The sequence below is a fragment of the Mobula birostris genome, chromosome 8, assembly GCF_030028105.1.
Source record: "Mobula birostris isolate sMobBir1 chromosome 8, sMobBir1.hap1, whole genome shotgun sequence".
Lineage (NCBI taxonomy): Eukaryota > Metazoa > Chordata > Chondrichthyes > Myliobatiformes > Myliobatidae > Mobula > Mobula birostris.
In genome coordinates, this window is record NC_092377.1 from 67,094,936 (window position 1) to 67,118,949 (window position 24,014).

General features: G+C 40.9%; 1 protein-coding gene across 1 annotated transcript in view; it reads left to right on the forward strand.

The window, feature by feature from the left end:
- Positions 1-24,014, forward strand: part of snx9b (sorting nexin 9b) — a 117,596-nt gene that overhangs the window by 40,945 nt on the left and 52,637 nt on the right. Inside the window, exons 3-7 of the mRNA XM_072265365.1 lie at positions 2,165-2,239; positions 3,895-4,017; positions 9,125-9,314; positions 12,895-13,042; positions 13,447-13,531. Of these exons, the coding sequence (XP_072121466.1) occupies positions 2,165-2,239; positions 3,895-4,017; positions 9,125-9,314; positions 12,895-13,042; positions 13,447-13,531 (621 nt within the window). The remainder of the gene's footprint in view (positions 1-2,164; positions 2,240-3,894; positions 4,018-9,124; positions 9,315-12,894; positions 13,043-13,446; positions 13,532-24,014) is intronic.

A 24,014-nucleotide genomic window follows, 5' to 3' on the forward strand; every position in this document is an offset into this window, starting at 1 on the left:
AAATTTGAATGCTTCTGAGCTCTTTTTAAACTTCAAGCTGCTTCACCAAAGAACGACGTCTGCTGAAAAGGAAGAAAGCTGGAATTAGTTATCGAAATACTTTGGCTTATGGCTGTTTTAACATATTTTTGGTAAGTTCTTTGGTGATTTTTTTAAAGTCAGCTCAGAAATATAGGATTCAGAATTAATGCCCCTGGTGTTTTCCCTGGAAGAGAGAACCTTAATTTTTTCTTCATTTGTTGGAGGGGAGCTTATTGGCTTTGACCTGGTGCATTCTCAAAGTAATTTTGACACTGGAAATTCAGTGCTATAAAACCGTACACCGTGAATCATGCACATCTTCCACTGCTTTCACAGGAAGAAAGAAACATGATTCAGAGAGAATCTCACTTCCCTTTTATATGAGTGACCCCTTGGGTTAGAACAATGACCTTTACTTCCAGATTCACCCACTACTGGAACCATTGTCTATCAAGATTACTCAGAATTTTAGTTTGTCCATCACAGTGGCAAACATATTCAAATCTGGAAGTCAATCAGTGTATGGTTAGATATATAATACTTAAATGAAAGATGAGAACTTGTGCAGTGAAAAGCCATGTGATTTTTATGATACAAGAACATTGAGATTAGTTTTGATGCCATATTTTCCACTGGAGTGCAGACTGACGATTATTGCTGCAGTGTCTTTTTATATTATTTAATCTTTATAGGCCAGTTATTATGTAACATAATTATGGGGAATGTGCACTTTTATCCAAATTACTTGCAATACATGCAAGTCTTTGAGCTTGTTGCACAGTTAAAAAAAATCAGTGGATGTGTTATTATAACACAGTTGGTCAACCATTAACCAGATGTGTACTGGTGTATATTGGATTGTCCCAGATTAAATTTTACGTTTTCACATTGTCAGATAAAATACGTATTACAAAATTGAAATAGTAAATTGGATCCTTGCTCCAGGTTTAATCTGTTTCTGTGACTGTCAGAAATTCCAAAAATTGAGAGTGATGCTGTTAACACATACAAAGTGTTGGAAGAACTCAGCAGGCCAGGCAACATCTGTGGAAGAGTATAGTCGACATTTTGAGCCAAGACCCTTCATCAAGACCATAGAAAACAAGATGAGGAGTCAGTTAGAAGGTAGGGGTAAGGGTGGAAGAAACACAAGGTGATAGATGAAACTGGGATGGGGGGAGCAAGGCTGAAGTAGAGCTGGGAATTTGATTGGTGGAAGAGATACAGGACTGGCGTTGGGGACATCTAATAGAAGAGGACAGAAGGCCACGAAAGAAAGGGAAGGGGGGAAGGGGGGAGGAGCACCAGAGACAGGTGATGGGCAGGTAAGGAGATAATGTGAGGGAGGGAAAAGGAATGGGGAATGTTGAAGCGGGGGAGGGGGCAATACTGGAAGATTGAGAAATCTATATTCATGTCATCGGTTTGGAGGCTACCAAGATGGAATACAAGATGTTGCTCCTCCAACCTGAGCGTGGCCTCCTCGCCATGAACTGGCATATGGGAATCGGAAGTGGAATTAAAAGGGGTTGCCATTGGGAGTGATGAGGTTGGAGGAACAACACCTTGTCTGGGTAGCCTCCAATCTGAAGGCATGAACATTGATTTCTTGAACTTCAGGTAATGTCCCTCCCCCTTTCACAATTCCCCATTCCCTTTTCCTTCTCTCACCTGAACTCTTTACTTGCCCATCATCTCCTTGTGGTGCTCCTCCCCCTTTTCTTTCTTCCATGGCCTTCTGTCCTCTCTTATAAAATTCCCGCTTTTCCAGCCCTGTATCTTTTTCATCAGTCAACTTCTTAGCTCTTTACTTCACCCCTCTTCTCCCCTCCTCCCGGTTTTACCAATCACCTTGTGTTTCTTCCTACCCCAACTTCTAACTCTGACTCATCTTTTTTTCTCCAGTCCCGATGAAGGGTCTTGGCCCAAAATGTCGACCATACTCTTTTCCATAGATGCTGCCTGGCCTGCTGCGTTACTCCAGCATTTTGTGTGTGTTGCTTGAATTTACAGCATCTGCAGATTTTCTCTTGTGAGTGATGCTATTAGGTTGTCTCTTGGCTGCAGAGGCTTAAAAGTTTCCATTTCTTGGCAATAAATTCTTCATGACATATTCTCAAATGTAGCTTATGCTTATTTTCAGAACGTAGGTGGTGGATGGTGTGAAGCAACAAATGCTCAGGGAGTGACAGGTCTTGTTCCAACTGACTATGTGGAGGTGAGTATTTTTCTCTTAACATGGCCCAAGCGCTGGCTGTTCTCTATGTAAAGGAAAATGACATCAATCTAAATTTCCTAAGTAGCTGAAGAGATCTTTTATTGACCTGCTATCTTTCATTGTTCTTTATTGATTCATCCTCAGTAAATAGGAGAGGAAAAGGAGACTTTGCAATATGCTATGGATTTGTGCTACAAGCTACATGCAATGATAGTTTCCAATGTAACAGTGTATTAGCTTACCTTCAGTATTCAATGATAGTCCCTTTGCCTGGCCCTGCTATCAGCATCCTAAAGAGAAACATTAACCAAAAATTCTGCTGGACCAGTTATGTCTGTTGGTTGGTTGCAACAGTAGCTGCAAGAGGAGGTTGGGTATCTTGAGTCAGTTGCCCAGATAGCTTCAAAACCTTGTCACCATTTACAAACCAAAAGTCATCAGTGTGATAGAATATTCTCCATTTGCCTAGATGAATGCAGCTACAACAATTCTGAAGCTCAGCATCCAGAACAAAGTAGCCTGCACTGCAACTGGAAGTGGAGATAATAATATGAACCCACATTTTCTACTAAACAGTAAATGCGTAGAAGCACAACCGCTTGCTAATCGCCTCAAAGACAGACACCATCGAGACTCAGAAATACATTACAGGGTCTAAATTCTGGAACAACAACCCAGAAGATTCACTAGTATCTTTCATAAAGGATATTAAGTAAGAACTTTGACCAATGAAGAAGGTAGGTATAGGAGAGAGGGGAAAATTGTTTAGTTTCAAGAAGTAATGATTAATATGATGGACTGACTAGTCTGCTCTTCTGTATGCTATTGACCTTAGTAATGTGATAGCATATGTTCAAGAAAAACACACAAAAAAAACAATAAATGCTGGAAATTCAGAACAAAAAACAGAACCTTGGTTACTCAATGGATGAGAAGCATCTGCAGTAAATGAAGTGTTCATAGATGGAAGGAATACAGATGTTAATGTATTATGACACGCAACATGAGAATACAGGTTCAAGGGGAAAGAGAAAAAGGCTATATTTACATATTACCTTTAATGTTTTTCAGGACATCCCAGCTTTTCACAATGGAATTCTATTCACAGAATATGATGGTAAAATTGTGAACATCACGTTCTCACAGACAGGAGTGCAGTAATAACTAGACTCTGTTTCTTGATACTAGTTAAAGGATATAATTTGACCATACTGGTAGAAATAATTACCCTGCCTGTCAAAGAAGTATGAAATCTACTTGGGGTATCTGTTTTGGCACTTCTGATATTGCAGCTCTCATTCAGTATTGCATTGAAGTGTCAGCCTAGATTGTTTTTCTGCCAAAGTAGGTGATCGCCCATCTGCTGTCAGTTTTGCTGAAGGGGCTAAGGAACACTGTCTGGGAAACTGGTGGAAACAATTACTGAAATCTCAATCTTTTCAATTATAAAAATATATTCCAAACCTCCTAAAATCTATCCTTGCTGTAACATTTGCATGACTTTGTCACAGGAATTAATTATTTAGGAATTACTTTCCTGAAGTTTTATAACAATTAATAAATGATTTGAGGTTTTGAGGAGAAAGGCCTCTTTACTGTTGGATTGAAAATTACTGTCAATTTTAGAGCAATAAACTTTATACTTTGACTTTCAGATTATTTCAGGAAGTGGAGCAGCACAGAGTCAAGCAAATAACCTTGCAGCGTTTGATCCCTTCTCAACATCTCATGGTGGTGCAGGATTCGGAAGTTCATTTACCCCACAAAATAATAGTCAGGTACTGCAATGTTTAAATCAAAAAAAAAGCTAAAGCTCTTTGTGATTTAATCTGCAAAAAGTTAATGAATTACCAGCTGCGGTTTGTAAATAATGAGTCTTCCTTTTGCTAAAGCAATTATCTCACTTGGGTGTCAACAAATATTGATTGGCATCCCATAGAGCAGGGGGTTTAGATGGGGTGGAGTTTGTTAGGTGGTGTTCAGGAAGGTTTCCTGACACAATATGTAGATAAGCCTACAAGAAGAGAGGCTGTACTTCATCTGGTATTGGGAAATGAACCTGGTCAGCTGTCAGTCAGCTTTCTCAGTGGGAGAGCATTTTGGAGATAGTGATCATAATTCTACCTCCTTTACCATAGCATTGGAGAGGGATAGGAAGAGACAAGTTAGGAAAGCATTTAATTGGAGTAAGGGGAACTATGAAGCTATCAGGCAGGAACTTGGAAGCATAAATTGGGAACAAATGTTCTCAGGGAACTGTACGGCAGAAATGTAGCAAATGTTCGGGGGATAGTTGTGTGGCATTCTACATAGGTACGTTCCAATGAGACAGGGAAAGGATGGTAGGGTACAGGAATCGTGGTGTACAAAGGCTGTTGAACATCTAGTCAAGAAGAAAAGCTTATGAAAGGTTCAAAAAAACGAGGTAATGATAGAGATCTAGAAGATTATAAGGCTAGCAGGAAGGAGCTTAAGAATGAAATTAGAAGAGCCAGAAGGGGTCATGAGAAGGCCTTGGCGAGCAGGATTAAAGAAAACCCCAAGGCATTCTACAAGTATGGTGGCATGCAAAAGTTTGGGCACACCTGGTCAAAATTTCTGTCACTGTGAATTGCTAAGCAAGTAAAAGATGAACTGATTTCCAAAAGGCATAAAGTTAAAAATGACACATTTCTTTAATATTTTAAGTAAGAAGACTTTTTTATTTCCATCTTTTACAGTTTCAAAATAACAAAAAAGGAAAAGGGCCCGAAGCAAAAGTTTGGGCACCCTGCATGGCAGTACTTAGTAACACCCCCTTTGGCAAGTATCACAGCTTGTAAACGCTTTTTGTAGCCAGCTAAGAGACTTTCAATTCTTTCTTGGGGGATTTTTGCGGCCAAAAAGTTCTATTCAAAAGGTTCAAAGGAACATATAAACAAGCCTGATGCATCCTGTGGACTGATGAAGTTAAAATCGAACTTTTTGGCCGCAATGAGCAAAGGTACGTTTGGAGAAAAAAGTGTGCAGAATTTCATGAAAAGAACCCTTCTCCAACTGTTAATCACAGGGGTGGATTGATTATGCTTTGGGCTTGTGCTGCACCCAGTGGCACGGGGAACATTTCACTGGTAAAGGGAAGAATGAATTCAATTAAATACCAGCAAATTCTGGAAGCAAACATCACACCGTCTGTAAAAACGCCAAAGATGAAAAGAGGATGGCTTCTACAACAGGATAATGATCATACACACACCTCAAAATCTGCAATGGACTACCTCAAGAGGCACAAGCTGAAGGTTTTGCCGTGGCCCTCACAGTCCCGACTTAAACATCATCGAGAATCTGTGGATAGACCTCAAAGGAGCAGTGCATGCAAGACGGCCCAAGAATCTCACAGAACTAGAAACCTTTTGCGAGGAAGAATAGGCGAAAATCCCCCAAACAAGAATTGAAAGACTCTTAGCTGGCTACAGAAAGCGTTTACAAGCTGTGATACTTGCCAAAGGGGATGTTTCTATGTGCTGACCATGCAAAATGCCCAAACTTTTGCTTCAGGCCCTTTTCCTTTTTTGTTATTTTGAAACTGTAAAAGATGGAAATAAAAAAAGTTTTCTTGCTTAAAATATAAAAGAAATGTGTCATCTTTAACTTATGCCTTTTGGAAATCAGTTCATCTTTTACTCGCCTTGCTATTCACAGTAACAGAAATTTTGACCGGGGTGCCCAAACTTTTGCATGCCACTGTATGTGAAGAGCAAGAGGATAAGACGTGAGAGAATAGGACCAATCAAGGACCAATGACAGTGGAAAAGTGTATGGAACCAGAAGAGATAGCTGAGGTACTTAATGAGTACTTTGCTTCAGTATTCACTACGGAAAAGGACCTTGGCGATTGTAGGGATGTCTAACAGCAGATTGAAAAGCTTGAGCATATAGACATTAAGAAAGAGGATGTGCTGGAGCTTTTGGAAAGCATCAAGTTGGATAAGTGTCTGGGACCGGACGAGATGTACCCCAAGCTACTTTGGGAGGCAAGGAAGGAGATTGCTGGGCCTCTATGATCTTTGCCTCATCAACAGGGATGGGAGAGGTTCCGGAGGATTGGAGGGTTGCAGATGTCGTTCCCTTATTCAAGAAAGGGAGCAGAGATAGCCTGTGAAATTATAGACTAGTGAGTCTTACTTCAGTGGTTGGTAAGTTGATGGAGAAGATCCTGAGGCAGGATTTATGAACATTTGGAGAGGCATAATATGACTAGGAATAGTCAGCATGGCTTTGTCAAAGGCAGGTCGTGCCTTACAAGCCTGATTGAATTTTTTTGAGGATGTGACTAAACACATTGATGAAGGTAGAGCAGAAGATGTAGTGTGTATGGATTTCAGCAAGGCATTTGAAAAGGTACTCCATGCAGGGCTTATTGAGAAAGTAGGGAGGCATGGGATCCAAGGGACATTGCTTTGTGCATCCAGAATTGGCATGCCCACAGAAGGCAAAGAATGGTTGTAGACGACTCATATTCTGCATGGAGATCGGTGACCAGTGGTGTGCCTCAGGCATCTGTTCTGGGACCCCCTTCTCTTTGTGATTTTTATAAGTGACCTGGATGTGGAAGTGGAGGGATGGGTTAGGGTTCGGCACAGCATTGTGGGCACAGCATTGTGGGCCGAAGGGCCTGTATTGTGCTGTAGGTTTTCTATGTTTCTATCTCAGGATCTATCCTGGGACCAGCACATTGATGCAGTTATGAAAAAGGCATGCTAGCAACTGTAATTCAGAAGAAGTTTGAAGAGATTTGGTTTGTCATCAAAGACTAGCAAATTTCTATAGTGTATGGTGGAGAGCATTCCAACTGATTGCATCACCGCCTAATATGGAGGCTTCAAAATGCCAGATTGAAAGAAACTGCAGAGGATTGCAGACTCATCCAACTCCATCATGGGCACAACTCTCTCCACCAGGAGGTGGTGCCTCAAGAAGTCAGCATCTATCACTAAATATCCTCACCATCCAGGTAATGTCCTCTTATCATTACTACCATCAGGCAGGAGCCTGAAAGCTCACACTCAACATTTCAGGAACAGCCTCTTCCCTTCTGCCATCAGATTTCTGAAAGATCCATGAACACAACCTTGCTATTCCACTTTTTTTTTGCACTGTTCAGTTACGTTTTGTATTTCATAGTTATTTTTATGTCTTGCACAATACTGCTGCTGCGAAACAACAAATTTCACAAACGTATCAATAAGTAATCCTGATTTTGCTCTTAAATAGGAACTAACAGTTGGTAATTATTTGGTGGGAGATCTATCTTTTTCCTATATCTGTACCTGTCCACAGACACAGGGATCTGCTAGTGGAGAAAATATTTTTGCTTGTACAATCAAGCAGACTGCATTTCCTGGAAGGAAAAGGAACAATATTCTGGAAATAGCAAATCAGGCAGCATCTGCAAGGAGGTTAGATGCCTTGGAGAAGTTTAATTACGCTTGGAACTCCATTTGTTTCAGCATGTCAGGAATGTAATGAACTGCTTCCTCAAGGAAAAGCTGAAAGAGGCAGATTGTGAGCTTACCTATCACTGGGTACCCAGTTTCTGATCTGTGGTAAGCGCCAAACCCGAAGAGATTGATGAGAGAGACCTTAGTAATGATAATATCAGTGAATGGCAATATTCATTGATATTGCACACAAACCTGAGATAGAAATATAATGGCACCCATTTGTAGCTATTGGTTCAATATCCTGCAGTTTTCTGCTGAGCTGTACGGTGTGTGTTCCTTTCCCACACACACTTGATGGTAGAGATTAATCAGGACCTGGTCGGGGATAAAGCATTTGAGGATGGGCAATAAAGACAAGTGGGCCCCACTCCAGTAATTTAAAATTTGTGATTTGCTACTTCCTACATTGAACTTCCTGGAATAAATTACAGGCACGTTAGTGCCAGTTTGGATTTAAGAAAGTAGTGGATTTAAGAAAGTGGAAATGTTGTTGTTATTTCTCTCTCCTGCTTTTTATCCTCTGAAAGATGGTTTTTCGAAAGATGGACTTGCATTTTGCAGTGTTGCTAACCATCTGGTAGAAAACCAGGAATTGCAAGTTAAAATTCTTGATTTAATGTAAAATCATGTACAGAAATCAAAATGGAATTCAGAAAATAGGGCTGAAGAGAAGTAATAAAGTAGAACATGTGATTTTATTTCTTCAGAAATAAATCAAGCCTGGAAGTCATAACTATTTTGATTTGTTTATGGAATAAGTATCTCAACTTTGTATTGATGTGAGCATGTCATGAAGGCTCTTTGTGAATTACATGTGAACTGAACTTCATGGAAAGGCAGGGCAACCAGAAAGCAGCTGCTTGAATTGTGTTGTTTTCTTAGGGCTTAGTTTGTAATCTGCCATGCCATATAACATAGGCGATTATGGTCTTTCCATGACATTACTCTTCGTGGCAAATTTTTCTTCCGAAATGGTTTGCCATTGCCATCTTCTGGGCAGTGTCCTCAGTCATCATCATTTCTCTTCAGAGATTGTCTGTCTGGCATCAGCGGTTGCATAACCAGGACTTGTGATATGCACCAGCCGCTCATACGACCATCCACCACCTGCTCCCATGGCTTTATGTGACCCTGATCAGGGGCTAAATAGGGTGGTACACCTTACCCAAGGGTGACCTGGAGGTTAGTGGAGAGAAGGAGTCCCTTGCATCTCCTGTGAAAGAGGCGTATCACCACCCCGCCACCTAATTAGGACACGTGTACCGATAGCAGAATGTGCTGTCCAGTTGGTAAAATTATAATGATGATCTCATTTGGTGTTGGTGCAAAATCCAAGCGTTATGGTGGACAAATCATTTTTGATTTGTCATTAACTTTTACATAATTTATATTAACTTGATAGACACAGAACATCACTGATCCGTGGTCTAACTGGCAGACAAGCTCAGCTGGAAACTGGAACACAGATAATGCACGTAACAGTGGAAATGCCTGGAATGCCTGGCCGACAAACACAGAGAGTTTTAATGCACAGGACAGTGGCAATGGCGGTACAGCTGGCTACGGTCATCCACAGGCTTACCAGGGTCCAGGTCAGTGTTGGTCATGCATTTCACTTTTGAAAGAAGTTTTGGGACTTGTACCCATATTGTTTAATGTCTATGATTGAGAATGAATATAGCTTCAGTGGCTTACAAATCTTCTCCGCAAATAATGATCTACAAAGCTGGTGTGGTACTAGAGTGATGTGGAAATAGATGTATGAATAAGGGGTAAGGTGTATGTTCTTTTCAGATGACTCCCTCAAATAGTGAAGGCTAGTCCATTTATGAAACTGTTTTCTGTTAATTAGCAATTTATGATAGTTCTGTTACTTTTGGAGACTTTTATTCAGCGTGTCAGTACCTGCAAGGGAAGAGCTATCCAGTCTGTTCATCTGTACCCACGTTCTGCCTACTGGTCTGTAACGCTTTAGGTTAAGGCTTGTCGCTTGGATATCAAGAAAATTTTCAAACATGGCTGAGTTCAGATCTGTTGGCACACTTCACCCCCCCACCACTCTCCACTTGCATCGTACCTACATCTTTGACTTCCAGATTAAAAACTTCCTTTGCATTTCTGCTAATATCCTTTATAGAGCCTTAAAACATTACAGCTCAGAAACAGGCCATTTGGCCCATCTAGTCCATTCCAAACTATTATTCTGCCAAGTCCCATCAACCTTTACCATAGTCCGCTATACCATTCCCATCCAAGTTCTTAACCAAAATTTTCATAAATGTTGAAATTGGACCTGCATCCACCACTTCTACTGGCAGCTCTTTCCACACTCTCACCACCCCCTGAGTGACGAAGTTCCCACTCATGTTTTCCTTAAATATTTCACGTTTCGCCTTTAACCTCTGTCGTCTAATTTTAGTCTCACCCAACCTCAGTAGGATAAGCCTGCTTGCATTTATATCTATATCCCTCATAAATGTGTATATTCCTATCAAATCTCCCCTTATTCTCCTATACTCTAGGGAATAAAGTCGTAACCTATTTGACCTTTCCGTGTAACTCGGGTCTCAAGTCCTGACAACATTCTTGTAAATTTTCATTGTACTCTTTCAATCTTATTGACAACTTTCCTCCAGGTAGTTAACCAAAACTTCACACAAAACTCCAAATTAGTCTCCCAACCATAAATTGTGTTAGCTGCTTCCATCTGTCAAATGGAACCACAGCATTAAAGCCAGGACCAACAAGCTACAGGACAGCTTCTTTCTACAAGCCAATAAACTTACAAATTCACATGTTTGTACATTGCAGTGGAGTCATAATGCAAACATTTTTACTCCCTCACGTTGTGGGACGGAGGTAAGATTTAAATAAATTCAGAAACAAATTAAAAAAATTAGGTCTCATCAACATCTTATAGAACTTCAATATAACATCCCACTCCTGTACTGATACTTTGATTTATGAAGGCAATGTTATCTACTTCAACCTATGCAGTATTTTTTTTGATCTTGCTGCTATTGGGCCCTATCTATACAATTTACACTGTTCATAATTTTATATATCATATTCAAATTTTCCCCTTGTATTTGTTCCAAACAGCACCGGTCTAAGCAATCTCTCTGTGCTGTTAAAATTCTCAACTCCTGGCGCCATTCCTGAGATCTTTGTTGTCTCCTCCAGTAACAATGCATACTTTCTGCAGTGTGGTGGCGATCATATAACGTGTCCCATAGACCTTAATCACCTAACCTACTTTCACTACCAACTTCAGCAATCTGTAGCTTTGTACTTCTCTTCCTTTACAGTTCTGAACGCATTTCCTTCTTTTGTTTGACCACCCGCAAGTCCTGGTTATGCAACCACTGATACCAGACAGATAATCTCTGAAGAGTATTGATGATGGCTGAGTTTTTTTGTAATGGTTTCACACTTCTGCAGGTTAAATTCCATTTCCAACCTTTCTGTTTGCCTTACTAAAGATTGATATTTTCATTTCTAAGTCTTTCTCACTGCTATCACACCTACAAAAATCATTATAATGTTTTTTTGTATATAAATAATTGATATATCCCTGTAAAAATCAAGATGCCAAGCTTTTGTGTCCTGTAGAATTGTTAAAATTGTCACTGAATGCCTTGCTATCTGAAATGAATTTTTAGGTTTTAGGTATAATATCTGTTCATATTTGCAACAAAAAGTCTTCATTATCATTTTCAAAGTGTGATGCAATACACTGAAATGTACATATCTTTCCATATTTTGTTTAATAACCTTATTCTTACAATCTGAAGTTTTTATTTTAGCAATATTTTCAGTGCCATGATTGCTCTTGATGGATGGAAAAGCAGTGATTGGTTAGTGATAATCACAATTTTGTTGGAAACCAAGGTGGGGCAATTTGGTGTGCTGGATTATTGTTAGGATACTATTCCTAGTCTATCCTTGAGGATCAGTTTTGAATGCTGGGTAAATTTATATTTGGAACAATATTCTTTGCCCTCAAAATTGTTTTAAGGATCAAATGCCACTCGTAATTCAGTTAGATTGCAATAGTTCCATTTAATATCAGAGAAATGTATACAGTATACATCCTGAAATTGTTGTTCTTCACAGACATCCACAAAAACAAAAGAGTACCCCCAAAGAATGAGTAACAGTTAAAACATTAGAAACCCAAAGCCCCCCTTACTTGCCCACCCATGCACAAGCAACAGCAAAGCAATGACCCTCCCCTCCCCACCCACTTTCACATGAAAGCATCAGCACCCTCTAACCACCAAACATACAATGGGAAAGACCCCAATAAAGACAGTGATCCGCAGTACAAAAAAAACCATCGTTCACCTGACTATTTGTCATGCAGCAGGTTCTCTCTGTCACTCCCTAATAAAGGGAAAAAGAAGTGTCCTTTTTCACAGTGAGACAGGAGACATAACAAAACAACTTGCTGCTATACGGTGATGAAAGTCTGTTGCACTACTATTTTTTCTGAGTTCTCCACTCAGAGAATTGGCAATAATCTCTTGCGAGAGAGAGAGATAGAGATATAAAAAATAAAATAAAATAAAATAAAATAAATGAACGCACACACGGCCTGGCCAAGTACAGAGCATCTGACAGCTGATTGAATATTCCATGCTCCTCAGTTGGTGGCACCGGCTTAGAATCAGCCGGTCAACGGAGCCGTGAGCCCCGGGAGCAGGTCTCACCACCGCAAAGAGCAGAAGTCTCAGTGTAACAGGTCATGGTCTTCAGCAGAACCCCCATCCATCCTGAAAAGGAAAAGGAGAGGTTTCAAAGGTGGAAATTAAGCTATTTTCGCAGATGAACACGAAGGGGGTCTCAATTTAGTGTCATTGTACTTCTGCCTTGCCTACGTCACAATAAGTCTTCAGTCCCAATTTGGAGTTGCACATTTCAAGTATACTCCTTTCAACTGACAAAGCTTAATGTACTGCCATGAAGAATCTCAGCTGTCTGCAGATTATTTGCAGAACTGCTCCCAGATGCAGGTGGGCTAATTGGCCTTTTCTTTTTAACATGACCTGAACTGAAAGAATGAGAAGAGACAATGCAGAGCAAAAAACCGCTAGAAGATAGAAACTGCATTTGTGGAGAGCTCCTGCATGCATGACTCCTCTTAATTCAAGTTTGTTTTTTCTCCTCTAGGTGTTGCGGATGATGATGAGTGGGATGACGAATGGGATGAGGCCAAGGTATCTCCAAATATTCTTCCACGGACTGAAACGGAGTCACCTGAGACAGCTTTGGCTCGTGGAGGTCCTCGTAACGCTTCAGTGAAGATGTCACTCAACAGGTAATGTAAATTAGTAACAGGGACATGTAAGTGTACTTGTTACTAAAGCAATGAGGAAGAAGTTTTCTGATGAGATGAATAATTACCCAAGTAAAATGTACCAAAATAATTAAAATGAGAAGACTATTTAATCTTTTGACCTTGGTCAATAGTGTTGGCTGTGTGTGTGAGATCATGTTTGGATATGAATAATAAGGTAGTGTTTGATTTAAAAAGAAGTGCTTAGCAAGGAGGCTAATTTCAATCTTGTGATGGTGTTGCTAGTTAAAATGTGGTGGTTGGTCTCATTGCTGCTTTATTTTGAATTCTGACTTTAATTTAAAAAAACAAAAGGCCATGTTAGTTTTAAGTATGATTATCTGGGGAGAAAATATAGATGCATAATCCAAATTTGTTTTTTGTAGATTTCCAACATTTTCTAAACATGGGCCTGAAGTCTACCTACTTTCAAAACAACCATTAAAAACTGATGAGAAGATCATAATCCATGTAAGTTATAGTAGCAATTGGATAGGAAGAGTTATTCCTTAAAGCAACTCACTATTGGTTAAGAATGTAGTTATAGTAATTACAGAAACTTTTCTGTAAATTCAGTTTGAACTAAGGCCAACAAATGCATGACTTGGTATCTAGGTAGGGATAGAAGAAACTGTGAAATGAAAAATACTTCAACCAGTTATTTTTTTGTCATTGCTAAGGCAGTACAATATCTTAGAGAAAAAAAGTCCATTAGACATAGGAGCAGAAGTAGGCCCTTCGGCCCATCGAGTCCTCTCTGCCATTCCATCATGGCCGATCCCTTATCCCACTCAACCCCGTACACCTTCCTTCTCACCATACCCTTTGATGCTCTGACCAATTAGGAAACTATCAACTTCTGCCTTAAATATACCCACCACAGTGGGTATATTTCCACACTGTGGCAGAGCATTCCACAGATTCACCACTCTCTGGCTAAAAAAAATCCTCTTTGCCTTCGTTCTAAAAGTTTGTCACTCAAATTGAGGCTGTACCCTCTAGTTCTGGATGCCCCCACCACAGGAAATATCCTCTCCACATCCACCCTAACTAGTCCTTTCAACATTCAGTAAGTTTCGATGAGAATCCCCTGCTTGCTTCTAATTTCCGGTGCTGCCAAATGCTCCTCGTATGTTAACCTCTTCATTCCCAGAATCATCCTTCTGAACCTCCTCTGGACTCTAGCCAATGACAACACATCCTTTCTGATATATGGGGCATAAAATTGTCAACAATACTCCAAGTGTGGCCTGACTAGTGTCATGTAAAGGCTCAGCATTAACTCCTTGCTTTTATATTCTTTTCCCCCCTGAAATAAACACCGCTAAAACATGGTTGATCCTTTTTTTTTGTCCTCCTCAACCCCAGTTCCTGGCCTTCTCCCCATAACCTTTGATGCCACGTCCAATCAAGAAAATATCAATCTCTGCCTTAAGTACACCCAACGACCTGAGCTCCACAGCTGCATGTGGCGACACATTCCACAAATTCACCACCCTTTGGCAAAAGAAATTTCTCCGCATTTCTGTTTTGAAAGGGCGCCCCTCTATCCTGATGCTGTGCTCTCTTGCCCTAGACTCACCCACCATGGGAAATATCCTTTCCACATCTACTCTGTCTAGGCCTTTCAACATTTGAAAGGTTTCGATGAGATTCCCCCCTTATCTTTCTGAATTCCAGCGAAAACATACTTAGAGCCATCAAACATTCCTCGTATGATAACTCTGGAATCATCCTTGTGAACCTCCTCTGGACCCTCTCCAATACTAGCACATCTTTTCTAACAACACACGTCAAAGTTGCTGGTGAACACAGCAGGCCAGGCAGCATCTCTAGGAAGAGGTGCAGTCGACGTTTCAGGCCGAGACCCTTCGTCAGGACACCTTTTCTAAGATGAGGGGCGCAAAACTGTTCACAATACTCAAGGTGAGGCCTCACCAGTGCCTCATAAAATCTCAGCATCACATCCTTGCTCTTGTATTCTAGACCTCTTGAAATGAATGCTAACATGGCATTTGCCTTCCTCACCACTGACTCAACCTGCAAGTTAACCTTCAGGGTGTTCTGTACAAGGATTTCCAAGTCCCTTTCCATCTCAGATTCCTGGATTTTCTCCCTGTTTAGAAAGCAGTCCGTACATTTGTTTCTACTACCAAAGTGCATGACCATGCATAATCCAACATTGTATTTCATTTGCCACTTTCTTGCCCATTCTCCCAGTCTAAGTCCTTCTGTATCCTACCTTTCCTCAACACTACCTGCCCCTCCACCAATCTTCATATCATCTGCAAACTTGGCAACAAAGCCATGTAGTCCATCATCTTAAATCATTTATATAGAACATAAAAAGAAGTGGCCCCAACACTGACCCCTGTGGAACACCACTAGTCACTGGCAACCAACTAGAAAAGTATCCTTTTATTCCCACTTGCTGCCTGCTACCAATCAGCCAATGCTCTAACCATGTTAGTAACTTTCCTGTAATACCATGGGCTCTTAACTTGGTAACAGCCTCAAGTGTGGCACCTTGTCACAGGCCTTCTGAAAGTCCAAATATGCAACATCCACTGCATCCCCGTTATCTATCCTACTTGTAATCTCCTCAGCGAATTCCAACAAGTTCGTCAGGGAGGATATTTCCTGAAGGGAACTGTGCTGACTTTGTACTATCTTGTCCTGTGTCACCAAGTACTCCATCACCTTATTCTTAGCTATTGACTGTTAACATCTTCCCAACCACTGAGGTCAGGTTAACTGGTCTATAATTTCGTTTCTGCTGGCTTCCTCCTTTCTTAAAGAGTGGAGTGACATTTACAATTTTCCAGTCCTCTGGCACTATGCCAGAGTCCAAATGATTTCTGGAAGATCGTTTCTAATGCCACCACAATTTCTAACGCTGCCTTGTTCAGAACCCTAGGATGCAGTTCACCTGGTCCAGGTGACTTGTGTACCTTTAGGTTTTTCAGTTTTTTGAGCACCTTCTCTCTTGTTATAGTAACTGTTCCCACTTTTCTTCTTTAACACACTATAACGTCAGGCATACTCAGTTCATCAGCCATCTCCATGGCCCCTGTTATTATTTCTCCTGCCTCACTTTCTACTGGTCCTGTATCCACTTGTCATTTCTCTTTTATTTTTAACATATTTGAAAAAACTTCTCCTATCCACTTTGATATTATTTGCTAGCTTGCTTTCATATTTCATCTTTTCCCTTCTAATGATTTTTTTAGTTGCTCTCAGTACGTTTTTAAAAACTTCCCAATTCTCTATCTTCCCACCAATTTTTGCTTTGTTGTATGCCCTTTCATTTGCTTTTACAATACTTTGACTTTCCTTGTCAGCCACGGTTGTACTATTTTACCATTTAAGTACTTCTTCATTTTTGGAATACACGTCTCCTGCACTTCCCAGAAATGCACACCATTGCTGCTCTGCTGACATCAATGCCAGCAGCTCTTTCCGGTTTTCTTTGGCCTCTCTCATACCACTGTAATTTCCCTTACTCCACTGAAATACTGCCACATCAGATTTTACTTTCTCCCTATCAAATTTCAAGTTGAACTCAATCATGTTGTGATCACTGGTTCCTAAGGGTTCTTTTACCTTAAGCTCCCTAATCGCCTCTGGTTCATTATATAAACACCCAATCCAGTATAGATGATCCCCTAGTAGGCTTAATGACAAACTGCTCTGAAAAGCTATCTCTTAGGCATTCAACAAACTCTCTGTCCTGAGATCCATTAACAACCTGATTTTCCCAATCGACCTGCATGTTAAAATCTCCCATGACTACCATAACATTGCCCTTTTGACTCGCCTTTTGTGTTTCCTGTTGTAACCTGTGGTCCACCTCCCAGCCACTGTTGGGAGGCCTGTATATAACTGCCATCAACGTTCTTTTACCCGTGCAGTTTCTTAACTCAACCCACAAGGATTCAACATCTTCCAATCCTATGTCACATCTTTCTACTGATTTGATGCCATTCTTTACCAATAGAGCCACACGACCCCCTCTGCCTATCTTCCTATCACTCCAATATAACGTGTAACCTTGGACATTCAGCTCCCAACTACAACCATCCTTCAGTCACGATTCAGTGATGGCCACAATATCGTACCTGGCAATCTGTAATATTGCAACGAGATCACCCACCTTATTTCTTAGACTACGTGCATTCAGATACAACACCTTGAGTACCGTATTTGCTATCTTTTCTGACTCTGCATCCCTAATGATTTGATAATCAGCCTGTTGGCTGCAACTAAGTCCTGCCTGCACTTCCTAACAGTCTGACTGCACACTATCTTTATTTTTTTTTACCATCTGTCCTATCCTGACTCCCTTCACTCCAGTTCCCAACCCCCTGCCAAATTAGTTTAAGCCCTCCCCAACAGCTCGAACAAACCTGCCTACAAGAATATTGGTCCCCCTTGGGTTCAGGTGCTACCCATCACTTTTGGTCAGTGCCTGTAACCTGGTCGCCATGGCATGCTCCTGGTAGGTCATCCCCCACAAAAGTATCCAAAGTGATGTACTTTGTTTGCATAGAACATAGAACAGTCCAGCACAGTGCAGGCCCTTTGGCCCACAATGTTGTGCCGACCCTCAAACCCTGCCTCCCATATAAGCCCCCACCTTAAATTCCTCCATATACCTGTCTAGTAGTCTCTTAAACTTCACTAGTGTATCTGCCTCCACCACTGACTCAGGCTGTGCATTCCACGCACCAACCATCTCTCTGAGTAAAATCCTTCCTCTAATATCCCCCTTGAACTTCCCACCCCTTACCTTAAAGCCATGCCCTCTTGTATTGAGCAGTGGTGCCCTGGGGAAGAGGTGCTGGCTATCCACTCTATCTATTCCTCTTATTATCTTGTACACCTCTATCATATCTCCTCTCAACCTCCTTCTCTCCAAAGAGTAAAGCCCTAGCTCCCTTAATCTCTGATCATAATGCATACTTTCTAAACCAGGCAGCATCCTGGTAAATCTCCTCTGTACCCTTTCCAATGCTTCCACATCCTTCCTATACTGAGGCGACCAGAACTGGACACAGTACTCCAAGTGTGGCCTAACCAGAGTTTTATAGAGCTGCATCATTACATTGCGACTCTTAAACTCTATCCCTCGACTTATGAAAGCTAACACCCTATAAGCTTTCTTATCTACCTTATCCATCTGTGAGGCAACTTTCGGGGATCCATGGACGTGTACCCCCAGATCCCTCTGCTCCTCCACACTACCAAGTATCCTGCCATTTACTTTGTACTCTGCCTTGGAGTTTGTCCTTCCAAAGTGTACCACCTCACACTTCTCCGGGTTGAACTCCATCTGCCACTTCTCAGCCCACTTCTGCATCCTATCAATGTCTCTCTGCAATCTTTGACAATTCTCTACACTATCTACAACACCACCAACCTTTGTGTCGTCTGCAAACTTGCCAACCCACCCTTCTACCCCCACATCCAGGTCGTTAATAAAAATCACGAAAAGTAGAGGTCCCAGAACAGATCCTTGTGGGACACCACTAGTCACAATCCTCCAATCTGAATGTACTCCCTCCACCACCACCCTCTGCCTTCTGCAGGCAAGCCAAGTCTGAATCCACCTGGCCAAACTTCCCTGGATCCCATGCCTTCTAACTTTCTGAATAAGCCTACCGTGTGGAACCTTGTCAAATGCTTTACTAAAATCCATATAGATCACATCCACTGCACTACCCTCATCTATATGCCTGGTCACCTCCTCAAAGAACTCTATCAGGCTTGTTAGACACGATCTGCCCTTCACAAAGCCATGCTGACTGTCCCTGATCAGACCATGATTCTCTAAGTGCCTATATATCCTATCTCTAAGCATCTTTTCCAACAGCTTTCCCACCACAGACGTAAGGCTCACTGGTCTATAATTACCCGGACTATCCCTACTACCTTTTTTGAACAAGGGAACAACATTCGCCTCCCTTCAATCCTCCGGTACCATTCCCATGGACAGCGAGGACATAAAGATCCTAGCCATAGGTCAGCAATCTCTTCCCTCGCCTCGTGGAGCATCCTGGGGAATATTCCGTCAGTCCCCGGGGACCTATCCGTCCTAATGTATTTTAACAACTCCAACACATCCTCTCCCTTAATATCAACATGCTCCAGAACATCAACCTCACTTATATTGTACTCACCATCATCAAGTTCCCTCTCATTGGTGAATACCGAAGAGAAGTATTCATTGAGGACCTTGCTCACTTCCACAGCCTCCAGGCACATCTTCCCACCTTTATCTCTAATCGGTCCTACCTTCACTCCTGTCATCCTTTTTTTCTTCACATAATTGAAGAATGCCTTGGGGTTTTCCTTTACCTTGCTCGCCAAAGCCTTCTCATGCCCCCTTCTTGCTCTTCTCAGCCCCTTAAGCTCCTTTCTTGCTTCCCTATATTCCTCAATAGACCCATCTGATCCTTGCTTCCTAAACCTCATGTATGCTGCCTTCTTCCACCTGACTAGATTTTCCACCTCACTTGTCACCCATGGTTCCTTCACCCTACCATTCTTTATCTTCCTCACCGGGACAAGTTTATCCCTTACATCCTGCAAGAGATCTCTAAACATCGACCACATGTCCATAGTACATTTCCCTGTAAAAACATCATCCCAATTTACACCCGCAAGTTCTAGCCTTATAGCCTCATAATTTGCCCTTCCCCAATTAAAAATTTTCCTGTTCTCTTTGATTCTATCCTTTTCCATGATAATTATAAAGGCCAGGGAGCGGTGGTCACTGTCCCCCAGATGCTCACCCACTGAGAGATCTGTGACCTGACCCGGTTCATTACCTAGTACTGGATCTAGTATGGCATTCCCCCTGGTCGGCCTGTCCACAGACTGTGACAGGAATCCATCCTGGACACACTTAACAAATTCTGCCCCATCTAAACCCTTGGAACTAATCAGGTGCCAATCAATATAAGGGAAGTTAAAGTCACCCATGATAACAACCCTGTTATTTTTGCACCTTTCCAAAATCTGTCTCCCAATCTGCTCCTCTGTATCTCTGCTGCTACCAGGGGGCCTATAGGATACCCCCAGTAGAGTAACTGCTCCCTTCCTGTTCCTGACTTCCACCCATATTGACTCAAAAGAGGATCTTGCTACATTACCCACCCTTTCTGTAGCTGTAATAGTATCCCTGACCAGTAATGCCACCCCTCCTCCCCTTTTTCCGCCCTCTCTATCCCTTTTAAAGCATTGAAATCCAGGAATATTGAGAATCCATTCCTGCCCTGGTGCCAGCCAAGTCCTTTTGTTCCTTTTGTTTCATGCTTCTGAAATTTACTGCAAATTTTGCTCCATCTTGCACACATTTGGTGGCTTACATCATGTTTTCTGTAGCATAACAGCAAATCTTCTGTTCCTCAATTCTAACCAAACAAGATTCTATTTTTGAATCCTTTCATTCTGTTGTTGCTGTACAATTGGTCATTGAATTGTTTTTAACTGCCTTATTATAATCCTGTGTCTGCAGCTCAAGAAGATTGTTTGTCAGATCTCCACATAAATGCAGTTCAAATCTGCCTTAATTATTAGCGTTGCTCCTCTGCTTGAGCCTTCCTTGTCTGCTCATTAAAATAATATTTTTCTTCATCCATCTAGCCATCTTGAATCTCTTCTCTCTTTGGTGCCTCTCACCCTGCCAGAGAACTACATTTCCCTACAAGAAATATCACCAAATTAGACTGTAGATAAATGGGCTATGAATTATTATCAAAGTTAGAATGAAATGCGATCCCCAAGTGGTCAGTTTTATGATTGTTGTTTTTCATAAGGTATGTAGGAATGATCTAGACACCAGCAAAGTTCAGGGAGACTGAAGATTTACAATGAGAAAACAATTTTGAGAGGAAATATAATCACAAAGGGGGATGAAGTTGCTAAAGAGGCTTTAAATGCCTACTTTCCAATCTGTGAAGTTCCGGGACATGTTGATAAGTCAATCAAGAATTTGAAATGCTTGGCTTTGTAAATAAGGAATTAAAGACAAATTGCTGAAATTATCCTGGACTCTTTTGCTCTGCTGATTTGTTTTTCAGTGAAACATTTTGTCTTAACATGCCATTATTACTTCCTATTAAGTTCTTCAAAATTAAATTATCCCCAATGTGCAAGATTATTTTCTGAAGTTAAAGCTATTCTGATAATTCAATAATTCTTGTAAAGGATCTTGAAATTGTGGATTAAAATGGATATTGCATTTTATTTTGGTTAATTTTAAATTTATTAAGAATATGAAAGGGGCAGGAGTCTTGAAAACAAATTTCCATTTATTTTGGACCAGATTGTGTTGTCTACTATTAGTTGGTTTGCATTTTCAACTCAAAACCCTCTCTGACAACAAACACAGTCCTTCAGGACTGGAAAGAAAGGGAGAGGAAGCCAAAATAATAAGGTGGGGGTGAGTAGGGGAAGGACTACAATTTGGCAGATGATAGGGGAAGCCGGGGAGGAGGGTGTATGAAGTAAGAAGCTGAGGGGTGATGGGTGGAAAAGGTAAAGGCCTGAAGAAGAATCTGATCGGTGGGAGAGTGGGTCGTGATAGAAAGGGAAGGAAGAGGGAAACCAGAAGGAAGTAGTGTTCCTCTGCTGAGAGGGATACCACTTCCCTCTAGTGTGTTGTCCCTCTGACCAAAGGGACACGAATTTCCTTTGCATTAGGGCAGGTGAGGAGAAGGGAAAGGGGTGTAAAGTATGTTGACTGTTTATTCCTCTCCATAGATGCTACCTGACTAGTTGAGCTCCTCCAACATTTTGTGTCTTGCTCAAAATTTCCAGCATCTGCTGAATCTCTTGTGTTTATGATTTGCTCTCTCAAGTTGTTGAGAATGCAAGCATGCAATCGTGACATAGTGAGAGAAGAAATGTCATATAGAATCAAACTCTAGAGCAACCTTTCTCAACCTTTTTGCCCTGGAGGAACCCTTGAAATAATTTTCAGGCCCCTGCATAAAAATTATTATATCTGCAGGTATGTTAGTATGATCAGTAAGTTGTAGATACAATAATCTAAAAATAATTGCCAATGCTTTTTTCAGTAGAGAATGAATTTTTAGCCAACCTTTCTTGGAAAAAAAAAAACAGGTAGTTAAGTGTAGCTTATCTTTCTTGAAATTAATCTTTCTTTCCCTTTCATAAATTTTAAATCTCAGAAGGCCAACATAATAAATTTCTGTTAAATAACTGGCTTAAGCCAAAATGGGATATAAATTTTCTAAAGGTAGGCTCGGTAGATTTAATTTAAATAAAGGTTGTAAATTGATTTTAATTAATGCTATTTACAACATTCAAATTTATTGCCAGTGACTTATTCAAGTGGTTCATATGATGAAAAATATCTGCTGAGTAGGCTAGTTTCTGCAGCCATTCTTCATCTTCAAAGCACTCAGCAAAATCTGGCTGACTGTTTTCTTGAAAGTACTCCTGCAATTCACCTTTCAACTCAAACATCCTGTTGAGAACTCTTCCTCTGCTAAGCCACCAGATTTCCCTATGCAGCAGGAGATTGATGTGCTCTTTGTCCAAGATTTCACAGTTTTTAAACATTCTCGAGTGAACTAGCCTTTGTTTAATAAAGTTAACCATTTTTGTCGCATCATCCCGAACTTTTTTCATTTCATCTCCCAAGAGTTTTTGACATCTTCACCTCTGTGAAGAAAGCAGTGTGTTGTGAAAATGTCAGAATTTTTCTTTTCTTGAGAAATCAAACCTCTCATGGAGTCAACTATTGATGGGGCACCATCAGGATAAATGACAACACAGTTCCTCTAAGACAGTCCTCTTGTTTCCAGATATGAAGACAAAACATTAAATATATCTTGGCATTTGCTTGTTTCAGGCTACTATTTCCAACAGAAAACATTTTCTTGAATTTCGCCATCATTTACAAATCTTACAAATGCTACAACATGACATTTTTTGGTGAAATCTGTTGACTCATCAACCTGGATAGAGAAGCTGTTGTTTTTCAGTTTATCACCCAAAACCTCTTCAGCATCATGTGACACATCATCAATAAGTCGACTTATCATACCGTTTGAGAGTGAAAGCTTTCAAATTCTCGTAGTTGCATCTTGTCCTAACATTTTACCCTCTATAATTTTACATGCTGGCTTTATTCGGTTCTCACCAACTGTGTGACTTTTCCTTTTCTGGGTAATAAGTTCTGCTACAAAATAACTTGCTTCCTGAACCACCTTTAGAATTAAAATTTCCCTCCAATTTTCTACTACACCAGTAGTTTGCTTGCTCCCACAAGTCAATTGGCAGTGGATGAGGGGAAGTTAGGGGAGGTAATTTGAGAAGGAGAGGCTGACGTCACAGCTGAAGTTAGGCAAGTCCAGAAAACGCACTTCAGAAAACGCACTTCACACTCCTCATCAGCCTACCCGCCGTGCAAAACAGTGTCACCAATTATCAATGGCCTCCCCAATCTCCCATCAAAAACAGAGATTGCTAATGAGGCTGCTCGGTCACTGCCCACCACAGTGAGTGTTGCATCACGCATTGTGCAAAGTTCAAAACAAAATATGTATTTTTTAAAAATTATATTCTCTCGCCTAACCCTCGGGTTCTGTGGAACCCAGGTTGAGAAACCCTGCTCTAGTGATATAATGAGTGAAAATGGAGTACTTTAAAGCAATACTAGATCAAAGGGAATAAAATTGTCATCTTGTAGGTGTAGCATCACAGTTGAGGGAAACAGGAAAATCCTGTTTCTCCATCTGTTGTGCAGTTTTAATTACATGACATCTTTCATTAATGTCGACTCCACCTACAGTCAGCCTGATGATGGCCTTGAATTCCAATTGTCTGTGATGCTCTAACAGTCATTTCACAGAAAGGAAACCTGCAAGTTGCTTTTTTATGCATGTGGGCAAAATTGCATTTGAGGAGGCAGGAGAGAAAT